This window comes from Phocoena sinus, chromosome 9 (genome assembly GCF_008692025.1).
Source record: "Phocoena sinus isolate mPhoSin1 chromosome 9, mPhoSin1.pri, whole genome shotgun sequence".
Classification (NCBI taxonomy): Eukaryota; Metazoa; Chordata; class Mammalia; order Artiodactyla; family Phocoenidae; genus Phocoena; species Phocoena sinus.
Window position 1 is genome coordinate 14,052,647 of NC_045771.1, and position 24,785 is coordinate 14,077,431.

The 24,785-nt window shown below is 46.4% G+C and overlaps 1 protein-coding gene across 2 annotated transcripts in view; it reads right to left on the bottom strand.

Annotated features, from left to right (window-relative positions):
* The window catches only part of TBXAS1 (thromboxane A synthase 1), a 150,782-nt gene that overhangs the window by 76,031 nt on the left and 49,966 nt on the right, over positions 1–24,785 (bottom strand). For both annotated transcript variants that reach the window (XM_032642176.1, XM_032642177.1), the window contains one exon: positions 6,127–6,223. In XM_032642176.1, coding sequence (XP_032498067.1) covers positions 6,127–6,223 — 97 coding nt within the window. The remainder of the gene's footprint in view (positions 1–6,126; positions 6,224–24,785) is intronic.

The window sequence follows — 24,785 nt, forward strand, 5'->3', positions numbered from 1 at the left end:
TTCTTCATTCTCTGATGGAAGATTTCAGAAGCATTGGTTAGAGTAACCAACCTATTTTCATTTCTAGATACGATACTGGAAGAGGGAAAGTGGCAAGTTGGTCATTTCCGAAGAGCAGTCGGTTGGTGAGGGGACAGTCTGACAGATTTTAGAATGTGTAGCTGGAAAGAGAAGGCTTGGAAGATCAGATAGTGGTCCTTAGTCTGTACTTTAAAAATATCTATTGAATGCGTATTACACGGAAGAGATTTGGCTCTTTTTTTTGACCCTGGGTGGTAGAATTAGGTTCAATAGTGGGAGCTATGGGGAAAATTCCAGCTCCTCTAAAGGAGAACTTCCCAGTAGTCTAAATAACTACTAAAAATAACCTGCCTTGAGCGATGAGCCCCTATCACTAGAGCCTGTACTCCACTTCTCGGAAATTCTGAACAGGAGGTTTGAGTGATCTGTGGGCAGCCCATCCTGGGATGAGAAGCTCCCAGCTCAGGCTGCAGGGTTTCCAGTGCACAGCACAATGTTTCACGTAAAACAATGAGACCTGCCTCAAAACAGACAGGGGTCAGGCAAATGAGGTTGCACACCTGGGGTTCTGATTCTCTGCAGTATGTTCAGTCTTTTAAGTAAGAACTTCTACCTCTTGGAGCTGTGGACCCATCATGTGAGTTGACCCTTCTCCAATAAAGATGTTAAAAAAAAAAAAGGAGGGACTTCCCTGGTGGCGCAGTGGTTAAGAATCCGCCTGCCAATGCAGGGGACACGGGTTCGAGCCCTGCGCTGGGAAGATCCCACATGCCGCGGAGCGACTAAGCCCGTGCGCCACAACTACTGAGCCTGCGCTCTAGAGCCTGCGAGCCACAACTACTGTGCCCGTGTGCCACAACTACTGAAGCCCGCGTGCCTGGAGCCCGTGCTCTGCAACAAGAGAAGCCACCGCAATGAGAAGCCCGCACACCGCAACGAAGAGTAGCCCCTGCTCGCCACAACTAGAGAAAGCCCGCGCGCAGCAACGAAGACCCAATGCAGCCAAAAAAAAATAAATAAGTAAATTTATTTTAAAAAAAAGAAATGCAAAGCTGAAAAAAGTAGTCAGGTTTTGAATGCAGTGACGAGAGCTTCCCTAAGTCATGGGCCAAACCATTCTCACTTAAATCTCCCTGCACCCATTTGAAAACCAGAATGTTTTCTTTTACTCGATGTTTTATTTAAGAGAAAGGGGACCAGAAACTCTAGATGAGTTAGTTTTCAAAAGCTGTTGATGGAGAGGGACTTGTTGCAGGTGTGGGCGAGGCATATTTGTGGCTAACTTCCTGAGGCCCCTCTGTCCCTTCTGGGTAGCAGCGGGCAGGTCCCTAGGGGTCCAGCACGGGTGGCCCGATCCATCTGGAGCCCCCGGTGGAGTCTGCCTGGCTCCCGAGCTCTGTGACCAGCTGCGCTTCTGCCCCCGGGATGGGGCACTGCTGCAGGCACAGGGGCTAATAAGGTTTCCAGTGCCATATTTGCCTCAGTACTTTAGCAGTCTTTGCCAGTGCCAAGTGCTGCGTGGTTTCACAGGAACTCATCCTATGATTCCGACATCCGTGTGCTGAGAGGGTGAAAGTAGCCTTGGAGAGGTTGTACCTGGGGAGCCAGGCCCTGGGGGTCCTGAATAAAACCACTCCCCAAATCTATCACGTGGCTTTAGATGTGAGTCGACAGTGTGAACCGGTGCCTGGAGAGTTGACCCCCATGTTGCCTGTGAGGGCCTGAGGGCTGGCATCTCACCCCACACGTGGGTGACCACCACCTTCCACTCCACTCCACAAACATGTGATGGAACCTGGCAGTGGGCATGCCTGCTGCCTGACCTTCTTGCCATACTCATCTCAGACCAGGGCTCAGAGCTCCTGGCAGCAGGTTTAGTGATCAAACACACCCCTCTCCATTCCCGTATCCAACTAGACCAACCCAACGTGGGCCAAAGGCCTCCCTACCTCTCAGCACCCTTCCCACGGCTTTCCCAACTTGGGCCTTAATGACAGGCCAGGAGTACAGCGTTCTACTGCTGGTTAGGACCATTTCTGCTGAATCAAGTGGACCCAGCTCCAGTTTCCGCAGATAATAAAGAAAAGAGCTGCCCACAGGGCCTCACTGAGTACCCGATAGCAAGAGGAGCTAATTAAAAATACCTGCATAAAAATAGCCAAGTCCAGAGGTGCTGGGGCAACTGAGGTTCTATCCATGCTAAGGAGACTGATTGGGGTTTACAGTTAAACTGTGGTTGCACCACTGGAAGCAACTTGAGGAAGTGCTGAGGGCAGTGATAGAGGCCCAAGGGGTCCATTCGGAAAACGGGCAAGAGAAAGCAGTCACGTTCCATGGAACTGAGCGCCTCGAAAATGTGAATGGGGAAGCGTGATATAGGAACTGCCACCCTGGGTCCAAGCCGTAGCGTCTGTTCAGCCCGGTGTTCTTGAATTGGAAAAAAATATGTCATTCAACAATTTTTGAATTCAAGTATTTGCTCAATACTGACTTATGTCAGGGAGTTCCCGGTGGTGTCGTCCCAACTCCAGCCAGAGTGCTCTGTCAGTCCCTCATGGGATGCCTACAGGTCACACCAAATTTCAGAGCTAAACCCAGCTTCCCCATCCCAGCCACTCTCCATAGGCTGTCGGGGGCACACATAAGTCAGGCCTGGATTTGTGAGCAGAGATGGGTTCTTACAGCTGGAAAATGAAATCATGCGTTATTTAAGTTCCTTTTCACTTCACGTATCAAACTAATATGCTGAGGTATTTTCTGTCTCACAAGGGACCATTTGGTAGAAGCTTGCATGGAGTAAGTGTTTAATGTTTACTGAATGAATGTATAATAAAGCTGAATCGCTGAACACTTAGGTAAACATGGCTTATTAGAGGGAAGGTGGCATGGTGTCAGGAGGAAAAAATCATGCCTCGCTAATCTCCTTGAGTTCTTTGAGCAGATAAATAAGCATATGGATAAGAGGGAACCACAGAACCCAATGTAATTTGACTTTCAAAACCTGTGAGAAAATCCCACTCTAAAGTTGGTTCTTTGAAGATTGAGTCACTAAGCATTGTTTCCTCATGAATATGGGATTGGCTTAAAGACCATAAACAAAGCTAAGGATAAGTGGCTACATTCCCAGATGGAAAATTACAAACATTGGGGTTTCCTAGAGATCTTATCTTTGATGGATCTTTTTACATGTTTGTGAATGACCTACAAGAGGATGTACATATTGAATCTCCAGGTACTACCTAGTTCTTCTGGGGAGAATGTCAAGTTGATGGAGAGTCAATTCTGCTTGAACGAGAATATATCGGATACTGAGTAGTCGTTATGTGTCTGGGCCCTGGGGTATAAAAAGAGAAGGACAAGGCTTAAAGTTAATCAAGTTAGGGTGAAAGCCGTGCACTCATTCATGGTAAATAGTAGAAGGCACGATGAGAGCGGTTGTGAAAATGAATGATGCAGACGGTCAACGCTGTTAGCGTTCAGAGAAGGGGAAAAGTAAATGAGGGTTGAGGTAGGGAAAGCTTCATGGGGGGAGCAGAATTTGAGGAGAATCTGGACGAATACCAAGGGTTCGGATGGGTGTAGGAGAAGTGGAGGATCTTCTTGTCAATAGCAGCTAATGCACGGTGAAAACTTGTCTCGCCTGCGTGTAAAGCAGGACTTATACACATAATCTCATTTAGCCTTACAGCAGCCTAGTAAGACAGAGCATATCCCTGTTTTCCAAAGGAAGAATGAGAGGCTTAAAGAAGTAATTTGCTCAAGTTCACATTGCTAGTAAATATAAGACCCGCTGCTGTGCTGTCTCCAATTCTAGCGGAGGTGTCAGCATGAGCAAAGGCACTGGGGCAGGGCTTTTGGAGAGGTTGCAGAGAGAATGGAGAGGCCACTCCAGCTGGGGTGACTGCTTGTACTGGGGAGCAGTGAGGGCTGAGGTGGGAGCATATGTAATGGATCTAAATTATAGGGGCCCTTAAATCTCACCTGAGAAACTTGAACTTTGTCTTGAGTGAAAGGAGGAAATTAGAACCACATTCTGGAGGTGGGGGCCTAGAGATCTTAGTCAGGGGGTGGGGAAAAATAGGGACCGTAGACACATGGTTTGGAGGAGAAATGGACTGAAACTGGGCAGCTTGATTTGGTCCCCTCTGCCTGAACGTGTATTTTGAGTATGTCTGCCCCTGGGACATCAATCCGAGAGCAGCTCTATTCCAGGTCAGCTCGAGGGGTCTTATACCTTGGTTACATCTTGGATGTCATGTGAACATGACAGTACGGAGGCACATGGCTGACGTGTCCCATCTCACTGCTCAGAGGCTCAGCCGTGGCCAAGAACCGTGGCAGCCCTTGGAGTGCTTTCCATGCCTGCCAGCACGCGGCTTGGCGGTCAGGGCCCTTGACTCACTGGCTTCCTCTGTTTCTCTAATCAACCTTCCTTGCTGAGTCTGGGGGAGCAGCAATCTATGACTGCCTTTAACCATCAGACTCAGTCTCTAAAACCCCAAGGCCACAAAAACCTTCAAGGGACTTTGAACGTGGAAGTAACAGCAGAGTATTTGGGGAGAGAATCAAACGGAGGCAGAGAAGTGGCTAAGCTTCTGTATTTCCTTCAGCCATTCTGAGGTGATGGAGGAGTTAGCAGGCCAGGCGATCACCCCCTCCCAGATCACCTCCTTCTAGTGGCCATGTGGTGCCGGGAAGTGTGCGTGGTGCTCTGGGGCCGCAAGATGAGCGTGCTTTGGGCGAGTAACAATTACTCAATGAAACCTTGATAATCCAGAGATGTCACCTAGGCAGCTGTTACAATAGTGACAGTAGAAAGAGCCCTGGACTTGAGTTGGGAGATGGCACCTAAACCCTATTAATCTTCCTCCTGTTAGTCATGTGATCAGGGTTGTCACTTAACCTGAGCCTTACTATCTTTGTCAGTAAGATAGAGATGATAATTGTACCAGTCTCATAAGTTCCTGTGAAAGTTAATGAGGGAAAAAAAAAAAACCACCGCACTCTGGACAGCTCAACCAGTATAGAAAGCTAGGGGGCTACTGCTAATTTCTTTAAGACTCAGTCCCAGTCACCTTACGTCTAATAAGCCTTTCCTGGTTCCCATCCCGGATGGTGCAGTGTTTTCCATGCTCACCGTACCGTATTGTACTGGTCTCTTTCCTCTCTGCCTCTGTCATTAGACTATAAGCTCCTCAAGGACGAGACTGAGTTTTCTATCTCTTTCTAATCATTACCTAGACAGTGCCTGGTGTATATGGCAAGTGTGCAGAAGTTTGTCAAATAACCAGCAAAAGAGTGCATACATTGCTTACTACTCCTATAAGAATGGAAGATGAGTTTAATTTGCCAAAAAAAAAAAAAGGCTGGCGCACAGTGATTCTCTGAATTCTCACAAGCAACTATCTATCAACTCCATTTAGACTTTTTCCAAAAATCAGCATGAAAGTTATTGATCATCTCTGCTAGAATTCTCATCTCCTCATTTTTGGGAAATATGGACAGCACTGAGCTTTGCCATTTTCTGTCACCTCTTCGATTCTTTGGGATTTCTCATCAAAGATAAAAAGCAGGATATGTGCTTTCAAAAAAAGATGGAATATGTACATCCTTTAGTGGGTTAGAGACTTGTTACTTGGGGATGAATTTCCCTCATAATGTTACTTGTCTTCTTTTTCCAGCCTTAAGATGTTTATACTCTCTGGGAAGGATGTAAGCGCGGGAAGCTTGATATCTTGCATTCCCTCTGATGTTTATTAACCTTGCTCGGTCTTCCTCGGTCACTTGTCTGAGGTCACTTGACTCTCTGGATTCCTCTAGCTTTGAACACAGCTTTCAAAACCCTCCCAGTTTTAGAATTTTATTAGCCCCAACTCCTCTTGAGGTTTAGCTTTCTTGAAGCGTCTCTTAAATGTAAATGCCATTCTTCTGTAGCGTCCTATACATCCCTTTTGAAAACTCAAATTCACTGGGGAGCACAGTTTTGAGTTGAACTGATCTAAACCCTACAGAAGGCCCAATCACATCCCTGTTAGATGTGATGTGCGGTCCTTGCATCTTGGAATGATTCCCCATCCATCCATATGAAGAAAGAAAGTTACATACCATTCTGTTGGTGAAGTTACTGAACTTCTCAACCAGTATCTGCTTGATCATGTCCGGGTCAGAGATAACGATAAACATCTGACGACCAAGATAGTACCTGGGAGGAAAAAAAAAATGACTTTAAAATGTGTTGTAGGGCTTCCCTGGTGGCGCAGTGGTTGAGCGTCTGCCTGCCAATGCAGGGGACGCAGGTTCGTGCCCCGGTCCGGGAAGATCCCACATGCCGCGTAGCGGCTGGGCCCGTGAGCCGTGGCCGCTGAGCCTGTGCGTCTGGAGCCTGTGCCCCGCAATGGGAGAGGCCACAACAGTGAGAGGCCCGCGTACCGCAAAAAAAAAAAAAAAAAAAAAAATGTGTTGTATTTATCTGCCCTCTTCTCCTTTCCAAAAAGAATTCACAGTGGCTTAGAATGAAGGATAAAAGATAAATAGGAGGTAAAGGTGTGGAGAAGATGAGGAAATGCATGGCTAAGCTTGAGGAAGAGCAGAGCTGCGATGATCTAACACCAACTTTCATTCCACAAACATCTATGGAATCCTGCTACACCTGCCTGTGAAGGAGCTCAAGAGATACTTACGACACTAATGAAGAAATGGAGGAAAGGCTTAGCCAGTCAGTGGTGGTGGTGAATTCCCACAGGGAGCTGCGCTTAAGGACACGTTATGTTTATTAAAGTGCTGGGGCTCAAAAGTGCTGGGGCCCAAAAGCATGCGGTCACAGCCTCCAAGGGTCTCACAGTCTGGTGGCAGTGACAATTAGGTAATCATCACATACTGTGACATCTGGCAAGCATGGGTGACATTGGAGACACACCCAGCTCAACCCCTGGAGAAGAGAGAACGAAGTCTTCCTAGAGGTGGTGCTTCCTAAAGTGAGTTCCGAGAGATGAGCGAGAGTTACTCCAGGAAGGTGGGTGGCGAAGGTGAGTGAGGGTGTACCAGGCAGACGCCTCAGTTGTGCAGTTATCCAGGGACAAGACCGCTTGGAGGAACTATGTGCGCTTGGCTACCAACCGTATAAAGCAAACTAGAGTGACGACAAGTGGGCCCACTGCATAATGCCACGTTTTTAGTACTGTATATGGAATTATATTTTCAGGATGTAATGTGATCGCTGGCACATCCAGCTCAGACCAGTAAGGAACAAAGTCACACGACATGAAAGGAGCAAAGTTTACTTTGATTTCTTAGTTACTTGAAACTTCTCATGAGCTAAAAGTGTCTTTAATGTTTTAACTCTTCCGCTTCTCACTAACTAGGGGGAAAAAATATTTGTCTGGCACATGTCAGGCACTCAGAAATATTCATCTGAGCGATCATATTTCCCAGAACGGTTAGAGAAACCTTTGGGACACAGGAATTCAACAGATGTGGTAGGAGGAAGAATACTAACTAGTTTTTAAGAATTGGTTTTAGCCAAGAAGACCAAAAATAACCCAATAAGGCCATAAACCGATGCTTCTGTAAACTTTATGGGGCGTGTCATGGAATTTTTTGAGAATCTAGTGAAAGCTGTGGACATTCTCCTAAGAAAAATGGACATTCACAGCATTTTCAGATAAAATTTGAGGGGGTTCTTGGACCCTTGAAGCCCACTCTAGAGCAATGCTTCTCAAACTTAAAATGTCTCCTGGGTTTGAAGAAAGAATGGCTGAAAATGTCTCCAATTTGGCAAAAGGCAAAAACTTACAGATTCAAGAAGCTGAGTGAACCCCAGTAGGAGGAACCCAGAGAAATTCATGCCAAGACACATCATAACTACACTTCTGAAAACTAAAAAATAGAAAAAATCTTGAAAGCAGCCAGAGAAAAAATAACATTATTTACAGGGAACACCAATGAAAGGAGAGCAGGTTTCTCCTCAGAAACCATAGAGGCCAGAAGGAATTGACACATTTTTCAAATGCTGAAAGAAGAAAACCGTCCACCACAAGTTCTACATCTGGTGAAAATATCCTTCAGGAAAGGTGAGAAAATAACAATATTTTCAGATGAAGGAAAACTAAGATAATTTGTCACGAACAGACTTACCCTTCGAGAGTGGCTAAAGGGGACTTCTCTGATGGTGCAGTGGTTAAGAATCTGCCTGCCAATGCAGGGGACACGGGTTTGCTCCCCGGTCCGGGAAGATCCCACATGTTGCAGAGCAACTAAGCCTGCGCACCACAACTATTGAGCCCACGCGCCGCAACTACTGAAGCCTGCGCACTTAGAGGCGATGCTCCGCAACGAGAGAAGCCACCGCCATGAGAAGCCCACACACCGCAACGAAGAGTAGCCCCCACTCGCTGCAACTAGAGAAAGCCCGCGTGCAGCCAAAAGGAAAACAACAACGACAAAAAACACCCCCCCCAAACCAAAAAGAATGGCTAAAGGAAGTTCTCCAAACAGAAGGAAAATGATAACAGAAGAAATCTTGGAACTTCAGAAAGGAAAGGAAAGAACAATGGAGTGGGTGAACAATTATGTTTCTTAAATTTGATGATTGAAGCAAAAATTATGACACCATCTGATATGGTGTTCAATATATTTAGAGAAAATACTTAAGATAATTATATTTTAAAACTAAGAGGATAAAGGGATCAAAATGAAAATAAGTTTTCCTCATGTTACTCAGAGTGGTAAAGCACTGATACCAGTAGATAGTGATAAATTAAGCATGTACATTTATGTAACCACTAAGAAAATGATGCTATAAAAAGTGATATACAAAAAGATTTTTTGGAATAAGTCATAATAGAATTTTTTTTTAATTTGGCCAATACATTGGCCAAAATATGAACCTCACACCTTATATAAAAAATCAACTCAAAATGGATCATGAGCTTAAATGTAAAACTAAACTTTTAGAAAAATTTGGAGAAAATCTTTGGGATCTAGGACTAGGCAAACAGTTTTTAAACTTGACACCAAAAGTACAATCCATAAGAGACATAAATCAATAAATTGGATGTCATAAAAAAATGCTCTTTGGGGCTTCCCTGGTGGCGCAGTGGTTGGGAGTCCGCCTGCCAATGCAGGGGACACGGGTTCGTGCCCCGGTCCGGGAAGATCCCACCTGCTGCGGAGCGGCTGGGCCCGTGAGCCATGGCCGCTGAGCCTGCGCATCTGGAGCCTGTGCTCCGCAACGGGAGAGGCCACGACAGTGAGAGGCCCGCGTACCGCAAAAAAAAAAAAAAAAAAAAAAAAAAAAATGCTCTTTGAAAGACCTGCTAAGAAGATGAAAAGACAGTCAACAGATTGGAATAAAATATTTGCAAACCATACATCTGGCAAAGGACTCACATCTAGAATATATGAAGAACTTTCAAAACTCAACAGTTAAAAACCAAAAAATCTGGTTAAAAAATGGGCAAAAGACATGAACAAACATTTCACTGAAAAGGATACATGGATGCCAAGTAAGCACATGAAAAGATGTTCAACATCATTAGGCCATTAAAGAAATGCAAATTAAAACCACAATGAGATCTCACTATACGTCTCTCAAAATGGCTAAAACTTTTTAAAAAATAGCATTAATGCTAATGAGCATGTGGAGAAACCGAATCATTCATACATTGCTGACACGAACATAAAACATTACAGTCACTTTGGAAAATAGTTAGGCAGTGGCTTATAAAACTAAACGTGTATTTACCATATGACCCAGCAATAGTGCTCTTGGGCATTTGTCCTAGAGGAATGAAAACTCGTGTTCTCATAAAACAACCGCATGAACATTCATAGCACCTTTATTAGTAATAAACAAAAACTGAAAACAGCTCAAATGTTCTTCAGCTGGTGATGGTAAAGCAAACTGTGATACATCCATACAACGGAATACTATGTAGCAACAAAAAAACCCTCAAGCTATTGAAGCATGCAATGATTTGGATAGATCTCAAGGGAATTATGTGTGTGAAAAAAGCCAATCTAGAAAGGTTGCATATTATATGATTTCATTTATATAACATTTTTGAAATAACAAAATTATAGAGATTGGGAAGACATTAGTAGGTTCCAAAGGATAGGGATGTGTGTGTGTGTGTGTGTGATGGGGTGGTATGGCTATAAAAGGTAAAACTAGAGAGCCTTGTGGTGATGGAACAGTTTTGCATCTTAGCTGTGCGGTAGCGGTTACACAAACCTACACGTGATAAAACTGCATAGAACTCTACACACACACACAGACACAACACATACACAAGTGCATGTAAATCTGATAAAATCTGAATAGGTATTATGGTTTGTACCAATGTCAATTTCCTGGTTTTGATAATGTACTATAGTTATGCAAGAGGTTACCATTGGGGACAACTGGGTAAATGGTACACAGGATCTCTTTGTACTTTCTTTGCAACTTCCTGTAAATCTATAATTATCTCAAAATTTTTAAATGGTTATTTTTTTAAGATTGATTTATTACTTATTTATTTATTTTATTTATTTTTGGCTGCATCGGGTCTTAGTTGCGGCAGTATCTAAGTATCTTTCATTGTAGCGCACGGGCTTCTCTCTAGTTGTGGCGTGTGGGTCTTCTCTAATTGTGGTGTGTGGGTCTTCTCTAGTTGTGGCACACAGGCTCCAGGGCACGGGGCTCTGTAGTCTGTGGCACGCGGGCTCTCTCGTTGAGGTGCGCGGGCTCAGTAGTTGTGGCCCACAGGCTTAGTTGCCCTGCAGCATGTGGGATCTTAGTTCCCTGACCAGGGATCCAACACGCGTCCCCTGCATTGTAAAGCATATTCTTTACCACTGGACCACCAGAGAAGCCCCCCAAATTTAAAATGTATAAAAGTCACCTGGGAGCTTACTAAACTATAGAGTCACAGCTCTGCTCCTCACTGGAGCAGATATAGTAGGCCTGGGAGGGGCCTAGGAATCTGCATTTTAACAGACTCTCCAGATTCTGATGCAAGATGACTACTCCCACATTTCAAGAAACACTGTCCTAGGGCAGTTGTTTTCAGCCTCATTGACTGATCAAAAACACCTGCCAAGCATTCAGAAAATAATGATGTCTGGACCTAGCCAGACCTACCTGACCAGAATCTCTGGGGTGGGACCCAGTCCCCTCTAAATTTAATAAGCTCTCCAGGAGATTCTGATTGATTGACAGTAACCAGACTGGGGGACCCACAAACCCCATGTTAAAAACCCTGCTTTATATTTAACTCAAATTCACACCCATTCTCATTTCCTTAGATTCTTAGATCTAAAAGGAAACATTTACATTGGAATGCACACATACTTTGGTAATATATTTGTATTGATTTAGTTATTACCAAGATAATTTTTTTTGTTTTTCAAAAAGAACAAAATAATACTTCTACACTCAAATGAAAGTTGTCCTTCCAAGTAGACACCTTGGGAGTCTTTGTGTTTTTTTCTAGTAATATTGCTAACGCTAAAAACAATTTTGTCACAATTTCTTTAGAATTGCTTCAGAGCTGGTTTATGAACCTCGTGAGAAAACTGGCCCCATTTTACATGTAAATTGTGTCATCTTGTGAATTTATATTTACACAAATACTCTTCTGCAATTTGAGGAGCTCCTGGAAAGATCTTGAACAGAGAAACATGTAAATGAAGTTTGTTTTTCCTTTTGGGTGCCTGGACGGCTCCACTGTTTTTGTCTGCCCAGCCCTCCTTGAAGAAGCACCCTCTCCCATTCCATGCAGTGCTGGAGGAGCTGTCGATGATAGCACCCTGTCCCTCTGGTCACAGGGATGGACTCAACACCCAGGCGTGGCCGATCATGGTATCTCATCTCCTTGGCAACGGTGACTGGTCCACAGGGTGGACACACATGACTGGGTCAGGGCCAGTCAGAATCCTTCACTGGATGTATATACATGGAAACTGCATGAGGAAAGCTCTGTTTTTTCTCCTGGAGATGCTAAACTGGGAATATATGAATCCAGAGCTGTTGGTGGCAATCTTTTACCACATGGTGAGAACTGCCTGCAGAAAGCTCTAACAGGGACAAGCAAAAATTTAAGACAAGCATGGAGACTGTCAAGGATGTACAAATTCCAGGTCAAGGTCTGCTTCCTGTAGTCTTCCTTGCATCCTCCAAGCTTAAGTTAGCTTGTGCTTTTAAGTTCGTTTGAGCTGAGTTTCTATCATTTGTAATCCAGAAATCCTAACTAATACAGTACCCCTTTTCCTTCTCAACCTTCTGGAATACCTATGCCATTCTGCCTCTCAAAACGTTACTTCCCCACGAGGGTCTGATCTCAGTTTCATACACTGGTGTGAACGTATGGCCGCGTCTTACTGCCTCCTGACGTGGGTTGGGATACTGCAAACGCACATGGGCTAGGGCCTGGGAGTCAGGATCCAGGATCATCCAGCTCTGGTACTCAGTCAGACAACCGTCGTCGGCAGACTCTGGAAATGCCCTGCGTTTCAGCTTCCTCGCCTCTGAAATATGGGAGTAAACCTAGGCAATCTCCGCAGTTTACTCTATCTTTAAATCCTCGAATTCTTATGAATTAAAAAGGACATTGAATTATGGTCTTTGAATTTTAAGTCTACTCTCTATAGGGCGTGAAAGAACATCCTGTATCAGTGACGTATTTGAATGGCTTGAGGACCCGTCTCAGAACCTTTGGGGAAACCACGATCGTTAGTGTTTATTGAGTGCTTACTACCTACCAGGCCTTGTTCTAAGTGTCCTGGCCTGTAGGATCTCATTTAATCCTCATAGAAAATGGACGGGGTAGTTATCATACCCACTTAGCAGAATAAGAAGCTGAGAATTAGAGACATTAAGAAGTTGCCCAAGACAGGAATTTGATCCCAGTCTGACGGCTGCCAAAGCTTGGGCCCCTGGCCGCGACCTTGCCACCCATCTGCACCAGAGACACGCTTCCCCAGGCCAGCCTTGGTGGAACAGCTCCAGTGCTGAGGAGGTGTGCAAGCAGCCAGGCTTCCAGCTGCGCAGACTGTGTCTTTTAAAGGTGGAAATTCAGAGCAGCTTCTGGTTTAAATAACCCCAGCCCAATTGTGAAGGTAACTTCTTGCTTCCCGCTAATTTAAATGTATGTATAGTCACTTTGGGGGGCAAAAAGTTCTTAGCCAGTTATGCATTGATACTTATGTAGGTACATAAGCATGTCCTTACTCAACTCTGAAGCACCTGGTGGAAGAGAAGATTTAGGCAAATCAGTGAAGTATTGTGCAGACAAAAACAACACTTGTTTGACTTGTTTAATTAGCCGTTTTCTTTTTTTTTTTTTTAACTGGCCAGTCAGTTTGACCAAACTAGTTCACAGCTGCCTTCTGGGACTCGAGGTTGGTGCACTGCTGCCCTTAGTCTGTGCGCTGCCTGGCCCTGTTCCGGAAGGCCTGCCCCCATCAGGGGTGGCTGAGCTCTAAAGGCTGGTGATCAGGAGGTACCTATAGGCACCAGCACAAAAGGATGTCCAAGTCACACAGCTGAATGGAAAAGCACATTGCGAAACAGTATATACAGTTGTGGAAATAAATAATAGCCTATCTGACAGTTCATTCAACAAGCGTTTATTGAGCACATACTCTGTGTCAGGCAATAGGCTCAGGCGATATCTCTGGAAGAACTCTGGAGTAAGATATGTTAGCTAACTGTGCGTATATCTGGATCAGGAAATCGTGGCGGACTTCTACTTTTCACGTTGTGCACCTCTTTACTGTTCCAGTGGTTTACAATGAGTGCTTTTGTGATAAGAAAAGGAAAGAAAAAAGACTTTTGTCATTGGATCGGCCCCACTGAGTCTTTCAGGAGTCGAGGTGGGTGTTGGCAGTGGTGCAGCTGCCAGGACTTGGGTTCAAGGCCCTGCCCTGTGATTTAACAGCTGTGTCACCTTGAGCGAACCTCAACCTTCCTGAGCCAATTTCCTTGATGAAAAAGGCTGTTATGAGGGTCAGATGAGAAACATGAGAATGCACTGTCCACAGTAGGGTTTTAGGCGAATGCCGGTCATGAGGTCATGATAACCTCCCCGTGAGGAGTGAAGGCCCCTGTTCCTGGGGTGGGGGGCTGCACCCGGCTGGGGCCACTTCGTAGGGGATGAAGAAGCTGGGTGAGAAGTGCCCCCGGGAGATCGGGTGACATGCCGCTCCGTTCCCTCGCTTTAGCAGAAACAATCTGAATGTGCTTCCAGAGACTTCTGCTTTCCAGGTAGGGGCTGAAGGATTGATGAGGGTCTCTAGCAACTCTGACAGCTGCTACACAGCGAGCAACTGATGAATCCTTGCCTCGGTGACAGGGCTGTGTCCCAGCAGGTGGAGGATGCTAATAGGGTAACTGCTGTCCTGCCCTTAAGCCTGACCTCTGGCTTGGACTGTAGACACAGAAGTGGTGGGCAGCTCAGCGTGGAAGGGTGAGCGTTGACTGCTGGAGATCACGTGGTGAGCATCAGAGACTCTCAACCTCCAAAACATTCAGAGGGAGCTAAGCAGGCGTTCAGTGCTGGGAGCGCCGGGCGTCTGGCTTTCACAGGAGCGGGCCCTTTGCTGGGCGGTACTCAGTGCTGCTGAGAGAGCACGGCCCCCGCAGTCCTGCGGATCTGTCCCTGCCCGGCTCGGTGGAGCATACTGCCCTTTCTCATTAGCCACCTGATCTGTCATTAGACCAAGGCAGTCTTGAGTTAGCCAAGAGGCGGAGCCCATTCAAGCTGCCAGGGACACTTTTCTTGAGGAGCCAGTGACAGTCATAGGTCCCTGGAGTCGGGAGCTGCTTTCTTCCAACTCCCACCTGTCACTCGGATCAGGGTGTGCATTTCCTGCCCAGGGAAGCCTCAGGGCACTCATGCCTGGGGACTGACCCTGACCTCACAGAGCCCTGCAGAGCCTGATGGACTGAGTCAGCCCTTCGCCTCTCTGCAGTACCCGGGGCCTAGTCGGCTCCCTTTTCCTGCCCTCAGATACTGGTGGAGTCTCTGGTCCTTCACTTCCTGGATGGACTTTCTCAGATTTATGCCTCTATCACTCTGGCTGGTTTTCCTGACCTGCTGCTTGTCTACACGTGGGCCCTGACTCAGTTACAGAGGGCTTTGCAAAATGCGAGTCTGATTGCATCACTTCTTACTTCACACCCTTCAGTGGTTTGTCTCCATCAAGGCCTCTGGGAGTCTTTAGCACGTTGTATCACTGCAACGTCCTTCACAACCCAGCCCCCGCCTTGCTTTTGGCCTCATCCCTCCCTATTTCCCACTACCCCAAAGCCGGTACTGATGATCAACCCTGATTTACTGAAACTCTCCATCACCTGTCCCATCCATGGGGGCCTTTGCACATGCTGTTTCCCCTGCCTCCCTGGAACAGCCCTCCTTCTTTTTATCTTGCCAGGTTAACTCCTACTGCAACAGTGAGAGGCCCGCGTACCAAAAAAAAAAAAAAAAAAAGTCCAACTTCTTGACTGTAACAAGGAGCCCTGCAGGACCTCTCTCCCTGTCCCACTCCTCTTCCACCAAGGTTTCCAAAACCTTCTCAATTCATGGTACCCTTAGTGACTCAGTAACTTTTCATGCCCCCTGCAAGGCCCAAAGAAGTACCCAACAGTCTCATTTTTAAGCAGTTATGCCCAAACAACTTAATAAATATTCATGTTGTAACAACGTAGTAGACATTTGAAAAAAGAATGCGCATACATTGAAAGTAGTTCTCACCATGACCAACAGATGTCGCTGCGTTCCCCGTGATATCCCAGGAAGCCCCTGTGAATTCTCTATGGCACCTTTGGGGGCCTTAGTGCACTGTTTGGGAACTACAGCCATACAGTGTTGCTGTGAAACAGTTACTTGTGGTTCCCCACACTTGCACTATTTCTCTATGGTTCCATTTGAAGTCCTGGTCTCCATCTTGTCTGGAAAACCTTTCTGATAGGTCACCTGTCCCTTCTTCTGCGGACTCTTCTCAGACCCTTTGCTTCCCGCAGTTCCCATAGTACCTTGTCCATTCCTCTATTGATTTGCATCTCAGTGTTTTATTTCTTAACAGGCTCCTTACTACTCTGTGAGTTCTTTGAGGATAAGCACTGTCCTTATTTTTCCTTTCATCCCCAAGAAGCTGGCAGAGTGCCTCGTACCAATGAGTAAGTGGGAAGATGATTCTGTGACTGCCTTTCTAGTTCTGAGAAATCACTTCTTGTCCTCCTGGTTTCCCAATTCCTGCCACTGGCAGATCTGAAGCCAGACTTGAACCTTGTTTCTCTTTGCTCATCTTATCTTGCATTCCCAAAGTCACTGGTCTCTGTCCCTTCTAAAACGTGTGGGCCACTCTTTCTCCTTCTCTTCTACCAACTGACAGGGGCATCACCTGCATGCCTGCCCTACTGGCTTCTTCACCTGGGCGCCTACCTTGGTGGCCGTCTTAGGTCTGCCTATGCATGGAGTCACCGTTGGGAGCTGGGCCCCCATTGCAACCCAAGGGCTCTGCCAAAGATCTCGTTTGAACCAAAGTTTCCATGACGTGGTGGACCGAGTTGTGCTACTCAGATCCCACTCCCGCAGAGACTGTGGTCGGCAGAGAGCCTCCAGCTTCCCTCCAGGGTCACCTAACGGCAACCGGTCGATCCATCTGTGTCTCCATTTCCAGCTGTCAACTTCCCCGCCTCCCACCATTCCCACCCTAAGGTCCTTCTCCAACTGTTCTTACTGGGTAGACCGTTCTTCTCTCTTCCTCTTCATCTCCCCGTTATTCAAGTCTGTGCTTGACTACTTCCTCCTCCTGGAAGGCTTCTCTGGCCCATGATTCTACCCAATTTGTGGCTTCAGGTTGTCTGCTCGACATGGCATATTCAGTCACTCATTACCTGGCATTCTTGTGCAACGTGGACCAGGTCTGTATTTTTCTTCTAGATTAGATGCCAGATTTCTTCAGGAAAAGAGACATGAGTGATACTTTTGGGGAAAGGGAGGGGCGGTATCTCCCACCACCATCAGCTCAGTGTTATACACACAGCGGAGGTCGAAATAGCTGTTGAGTGGACAATGTCTGGTGTGAGGCCCGCAGCGAGTTCTCCCAGATGTGGGGGGAACCGTCTCGTCTGTCTTTGTGCCATTGGAAGACATAGATACAGACTGAAGTGAGTGTGGGAGAGGTCATAAAGAGGGGGAGGAGTGCACAGCCCTCCCAGGAGGAGTGGGGACCTGATGGTAGAACGAGCTTTGCATTTGGAGTTAGAACTGGGTGACTTGGGGCAAGTCCCTTGAGTCTCGGGGTCACAGTCTCTACACCTGGTGGACTTCCGAGGTATTGGGTAGGAAACAGGTCTCAGCACTCTTCTTTAAGGACCTTCTAGGCTACTGCTGGGGATGTGCTTGCTTGGTCCTTGGGTGGGTTTCTAAGTAGTGAGAACAGGGGATTAATGAGGACTTGGGTCTGAGTTCACATAAGCCGGCCTGGAGGAGCTTCTTCATCCACAAGACGAAGGGCCCTTCTAGCCCTGCTGTGGCCACCTCAAGCTCCAGGCAAGCTCTCTCCCAAACAGAGCTATAGCTAAACGAGGGAACTGGGCAGCAAGGGGGAAAATTATCTGAGACAAACCTATAATGATAAACCTCTCTACTCTATTGGATATACCCGCCCATTTAATTTATTCAGTTAATAAAACTTATTCCCCAGAGGGGGACAGGCAGAGGTAAGCTACAAACCAATCTGCCTGCATGAGTATGGATATATATGTAGATCTCATAACAATAAAAAAAGAGTAATTAAGAGATGTATTGAAGTGTATAGAAATCCTGAAGGACACTGACGATTCCAATTCAAGTTACTGTCCTTGGCGCAAATGTAATTCAGTAGGGAACAGATAAATAAAAAGAAAGAAAACACAAATTCAGAACAGATGTTAGGCAAGCAATTTTTTTCACAGTAAGAATCATAAACATGAAGAACTTTGCCTATAAGGCAAAATTGTTCATGTAAACAGCATCAAGCTACTAAATAAATAGCTAGATGGCACCGCAGGGACAGAGAAACATTAAAATAGTCGTCTGCTGTCCCAGAATATTTGTGCCCACATGGTTATGCCCAGGCATGTAGATTCTCAGGCATCAGAGAGAGCTCTGTGTGTGTGTATACGTGTGCGTGTCCTATCACATAGAATATGTGCAGGACATATATTTGTGTGAGAGTACGTAGCAAAATCTCCCCTCCCCCAATGATATGTGGACTCAGAATATGAACTGAGGGGCTTGGCAAAAGCTAGAATCAGTTCTGAAAAGACACTGTGACCAGGAACCCCAGGCCATCAGAGGAATGTGCTGTCCTGGGCTAGGTATAATTAGAAAGCCCAGATGTGGAACTCTCGAGAAAGGAGAATTTAATGGCCAAAGAATTTTAGACGCGGTTGGAGAGAAACAAGAGGCGGGGGGATAATTAAAGCACAGATCATAGTATTTTAGAAATAGAAGGAAGCTTCAAGATGATCATTCTAGCCCAATGCCCCCATTTCATAGCTAGGAAAATAGAGATCCAAAGAGGTGAGATGCCTGGGTAGGCAGTGCCTGGACACAGGCCATCTGCCTAGAGTAGCCCCATAGCCAGGAGGAGGCACGAAAGGCCAGAGAAATGCCTCCCCAATTTTTCTGAGTACCCATGTACAGGAACTGGGGAAGTTCAGCCCAGAGCTGGCTAGGGACGGGCTCCTGCTGTTAGCACTGCCCCGGGATGGTGGGTGGCTGCAGGAGGACCTTTCAGAGCCCGCCCTGGTGGGCTGAGCCATCATGGCCAGGATCCCTGCTCCCTGGGCGGGCTGTGCTCATGGAGAACACTGATAGTTCCTTTAGTCTCACGTGAGACCTGGGGGGTAGGCAGTCGCTCAGGTATTTTTAAAGGCGAAGATGGTGGTTAAGTCACTCGTTCTAGTCCCACAGCTGGGAAGAGCTGAGCTCAGACCAGACCCAGCTCTGCCTCCGAATCCAGTGCTCTTTCTGGCGCCCTAGGCAGACCCCTAAGAGTTAGGCTAGAGGAGAGGGTGGCCCCTGGGGAGGGATACCAATGGTCTGAGTGAGTGCGGCCCAGCCAGTGCGTCATAAGAGCCTGCCCTTCACCTTACCCTCTATATCCAAGATGGCCTGACATGGTAGTAAGTCAATTTTGTACTTTTATGGGCTAACTTCTGGATTGATGGAGCGTAGGTCACTGATGCGGAAAGATTACAGACTCTTCTACCCAAAGCCTTGATTTTAGGACAAGAGACTTCCCCCAAGTCCTTTCGTTATGTCCCAGAGAAATAATACAAATTAGCAAAACCAGCAACATAACTAGACCTTCATGTTTGAGGTTTTCTTGGGGACAGATTTGTTCTGAAAGGCTTGTGCTCAGAGGAGATTCCTTTGGTTATTCAGCAGAAAGTTCCTGAGCACTTTTTGCGTGTCAGACTCTGTTCTAGGCCCTGGGAATATCCCAGCAAATAAAAGACAGAGTACCTGTCCTCATGGAGTTTGTGCTCTAGCAGGACAGCAGTACAGTAGACAGTACGTGACGTGTTGTTAGGGCTGGAGTCCAAAAGCAGGAGTTCAGGGAGTGTCCAAGGAACAACAATAAGGGACAGTGGGACAGAAAAAGGCTTTGGATTAACAAGGAGAACCCACATGGCCCTGTGCTCGCCTCTTACTGATCACGTGTCATTCTCGTCTTAAAGGCACTGATGTTTCTATATAAACTGAAGCTAATGCAGTCAGCCCAGGTAAACTCGAAAGGTTGTTGGGATGGTAGTGAAAGGACAAGACCCAGACAGGGCACTGGAAAACTGCTATGGAGTAATAATTTACTACGTAAGTGGCCCCAGGGAACAAAGATATATCTCTCTTACCGTCCTAAAAGCAGGACACATAGCATGCACAGGTCCAGAAAGGGCCCAGAAAAGGATGTCCACTGCCACGTTGTTTGCTGGATGCCACTGGGTGTCCCTCTCTGGGAAATTGGGTGGGTAAGCCGGGTGGAGGCATGCTGCAGAGTGATAGGCGGTAGCCAGAGGCCACAGACTCCATGGGAGCACAGCATCGTGATGGAGATTCAAAGCATAGCACTAAGTGAAAAAATCTAAAGGATAGAACGAGCTATGTGACACTACCATTGGCGTAAGCTAAAGAAAACATACATGAGACCGTATTACCCAGTTTGCAAGAATTTGCACCAAAAAAATACACATTAAGCACAATGGAACAATGGAATGGTTGTCTGCTGGGGATAGGAAGGGGAGAGGAAAAGGTGTGGGGCTAAAAGGGAATCAATAACCACGCAAAACATGTGGCAGTGTGTCCCCAGTTCTCCACAGCGCCACAGAATAAACACACGTACACCCACACAACCTTGAAAGGGAGGTGATTAATAATTACTGGTGGCAACACTGATAATTTACAATGGTGAAGTAAACTCTTCTTATCGATGCCTGTTTTCAATGTGGAATTCTTTAGGAGTAAAATGCTACTGCTTATTAGATCAGTGTTTTCTCTCAATGCCCGTTCTCCATATTCTAGTCCCAAGAGATATTCCAGCAAGCGCAAAAAAAAAAAAAAAAAAAAGTCTGTGGTCAAATAAACACACTACATACTAAATTTCCCACTTGGAGATTTTCCATGCACATTATTACGTGAACAGTTCTGAGAAGTCCTACAATAAAGAGACCTGTGTTCCTTTGGCTAGCCCAGTGTTTCCAGCAATTGGCCAAGGGGAACTTCTCACTTTATTTCCATGTAACAATTATTATTCTCAATGGAAATGGTCCAAAGAACACACTGTGGGAAATGCCACTGAAGGATGAGAGGCGGAAGATTCCAGATTCCAAGCGTGGGCTGGGACTCACCCCCTCCCCACTCCTTCCCAGTGTGGCCAGGTAATCCTTCGAGTGCTTTGTTCCCAAGCCAACTTGGACCCAATGTCGCAGTCGTAGCTACAACTTATGGTGGCAAGGATGGAGCTGTCTCTCCCTCTGCCATGTTCCATCTCCTCGTGATGGTGGGAATGACCATTTTGTCTCTAGAATTCAAAGCCAACATCAGTGATTAATGTTGACTAGTCGTCTTTATCCTTATAATCAATGAGTAGTTCAATTCTGCCGTACAGCACATTTCCTTTACAAAAGTCTCCCTCTCTTTTCCTCCTGTTTCTGATGATCCAAATCACTGTCATCACTCACCTGGGCTGTTAGAGTGGTTGTTTGTTCGTCTTTTATAGATTCCATCCTCCCCCTTCATCCCTCGCCTTGCCCATTCTGTTCATCTGCATGGTAACCCACGTCCTTAGCACCATTCCTTACGTCCATCTCCTCTCCTGCCGCTGCAGAGAGGTTGTCCTCACACTTTCCTTGCATATCGTCAGCCTCTATAGTCTCCCATTCAATATCTCAGCCAAAACTTCTAAACTTTTTCTCAAGCCTATGTGCCTGGGTCCACGGGCCACCTGCCAGCTCTCCTTTACCTGGATAGCATGGAATTAGCTAGCCTCTCAGTGAGAGCGCACGCTATGTCCTGGGGGGACCAGGGGGGATTCAGTGTGTCTCCTCCAGCAAAGGGCCACAAAGCTGGAACACAGGCCTTGAAAACAGCGAAAAGACTGAGTGAAAGAAACACAGAGAGGGAAAACTCATAAGCCACAAATGACAAGGACACGATCTTGACAAATTACTTTAGGTAGGAAGCCCGGAGATTGAAGGGCTGGTGCCAGGGAGAGAAGTGTGGGCCCAGTGAACAAGAAAGAGTCCCAGACAGAGAAGGCTAAATTTATATGAGACACAAAGGCCACAGTGACCTGGTGGGAAAGAGGAAACTTGGAGGGGGCTGAAAGCAGAATCGAAAAGCAAACACATAAATTGTAAAGGGTTTGGCAGAGAGGAGTGAGATAAGGCGAGAAAGGGCTCTGGGTAAGGACTACTGGGAATTTATTAAAACGAACTGAATTTATGGTGCAGTACAAGCATTTGTTGATAACAGGGCTAGTCTGGTAAAGAATGTGCTCACTGGCTTGTAGTCAACAGGAAGTTGGGGCCAGATCACGGGGGCCATGCATTCTGATCAGAAATGTGTCACTCACACTGACCAGTTAGGTTCCGGAGCACAGGGAGAAGTTTACATTTCTTCTAGAGTTCACTTGTGAGGTTTGAAGGCAAGAAGTAATGGCCACTCAGTCACTGTCAAAAGGAACAATCAAGCATTGCAACTCCAAATGCAGTTGCTACAGAAAACAGTATGGCACTTCCTCAAACAATTAAACATTGAATTAACATATGATCCAGCAATTCCACTTCTGGATATATTCAACAGATCTAAAAACAAAAAAAACGGAAAGGGACGTATTGAAGAGAGATTCGTACCCTGGTGTTCATAGCAGCATTGTTCACGATAGCCAAAATGTGGAAGCAACCCAAGTGTCCATCGACAGACGAATGGACAAACAAAAGGAAGGGGGGAATGGGGAGTTATTGTTTAATGGGTATGGAGTTTCCATTTTTCAAGATGAAAAGAGCTCTGGAGCTGAATGTTGGTCATGATCACACAACAATGTGAACGTACTTCATGCCACTGAACTATACGTTGAAAAATGGCTAGGATGGTCAATGTTATGTCATTTGTACTTTAACACAAGAAAACAAAGTCCTCCAGCCAAAAGTTCTTCATGCCATCCTCGACATCTGGAGGTGACTAGGAAGCAGAGGACCCATCCATCCCACGGCCATGGGTCATAGAGTTCCTCTTGCTGACCATGTTGTAGAAGCACGAAGCCCCATTCCAATTACTGAGATGAAATCTTTATTCTGTGGGTGTCAGTTGTGAGTGCTCAGGCCCTGAAGCCTGGTACTCATTAACAAGTATGGACTGGAGGAGGGAGGAACTTGGGATTCTAAGCATCCATTCAGGGTTGGAGATAAAGCATTACAGTGGGCCCCCAGCCTAAGGAGGATAACGAACTGAGGCTTCTTGCTCATGGGGTGGTCTGCAGAACCCAAACTCTAGCAGAGAAGTCTAAGATTTGGGGGAATCAGTTACGAATCTTCGGGCTGGAGTCTTTCAGAAGGATCCATGGGCCATGTCCATCATAAGAAACACCCTGTGGTCTGGCAGTGAGATGGAGAGGAGAACCTGAAGAGTTACAGACAACTTTCAAAGGCAAATGGAAAGTTCACTGAAGAACTGCCTCTCTGGTTGGTCATATGCCCCAGGTGCTACGTTAGCAATGGAGAAGATAGAGGGGGACAAACTAGGGAGGGCTTGGATTCCCTTCCCCTGGGGGTCCAGTTGTGAAGGGCAGTAGTTTCGATTAATACCTGGATGCCCACTTCCCCCGTAGTCTGAGTAGTATCAGTAGGCGCCAGTGGGTGTTGTAACACAACAGGCCACACGTCCCACGTCCACCTACCATGCGGTGACAGGCCATCCACCAGCCGTGCACTCAGGGCAAAGGTTAGCAAGTTCTGCTTTAAGCAGAGGCAAAAATAGAATCATCTGCTAACAGTGCCTCCTTAGTGGTTAGTGTGGGGAGCCTGGGGAACATGTCAGAGAGTCCAGCCTTTTAAAACAGGCCAATAAATTGAGAGCCTCACCCAGAATGGAAAAGTTGATATAGTGGGTTGCAAAATTCTTGCAGCTTGTGGGCGAGATGGGGGAGAAGTTGTTAGGGGCATGGTCTTGAGATGCGAAAAATAATCAAGGTACTTATTTTTTTTTTAATTTATTTTATCTTATTTGTTTTTGGCTGCGTTGGGTCTTCGTTGCTGCACGTGGGCTTTCTCCAGCCACAGTGAGTGGGGGCCACTCCCCACTGTGGTGCTCGGGCCTCTCATTGCGGTGGCCTCTCCCGTTGCGGAGCACGGGCTCCAGGCGCATGGGCTCAGTAGTTGTGGCTCACGGGCCTAGATGCCCCACGACAGGTGGGATCCTCCCGGACCAGGGCTTGAACCCATGTCCCCTGCATCGGCAGGCGGATCCCCAACCACTGCGCCACCAGGGAAGCCCCCAAGGCACTTATTTGAGTAGTTAGGTTTCTATGATCTGCCCTAGGTATGTAGGCATCATAAAACTTGACAGTGCCTTGCTGGGAATTGCTGTATGTGCACAGCTGCAGAAATGTTACACATAAGACTGACCAGGAAGAATTGGAAAGCATAGTAAACAACCCAAACTCTGAAAGATTTAAGGGTCCTGAGGAAGAACGGAGAACATGTTCCATTTTAAAGATAAACTTTGATTACTCACACTTCAGTAGAATTTCAAATGTTTGTGTGATGGTGTATGACATTTTTTTTGTTTGAAAGTTTACGCTGTGTATCTAAAGTGATTTAGTTTAGACATGTATTGCTGTCGCCTTTTGCCCTATGTGAGGAACACAATTTAAAACTTTTTTTTTTTTTTTTTTTATGCGTTACGCGGGCCTCTCACTGTTGTGGCCTCTCCCGTTGCGGAGGACAGGCTCCGGACGCGCAGGCTCAGCGGCCATGGCTCACGGGCCCAGCCGCTCCGCGGCATGTGGGATCTTCCCAGACCGGGGCACGAACCCGTGTCCCCTGCATCGGCAGGCGGACTCTCAACCACTGCGCCACCAGGGAAGCCCCTAAAACTTTTTTAATCATTCAAGGGTTCTGAGAATTTGTTTGGGAAAAGTTTTTCTGCTCACAAAATAGTGATCAAAGAGGAACTTTAAGCTTCATGGGAATTGGGAATTTGTTGCTTCTTTGAATTTAGCAAAGATTTTTTTTA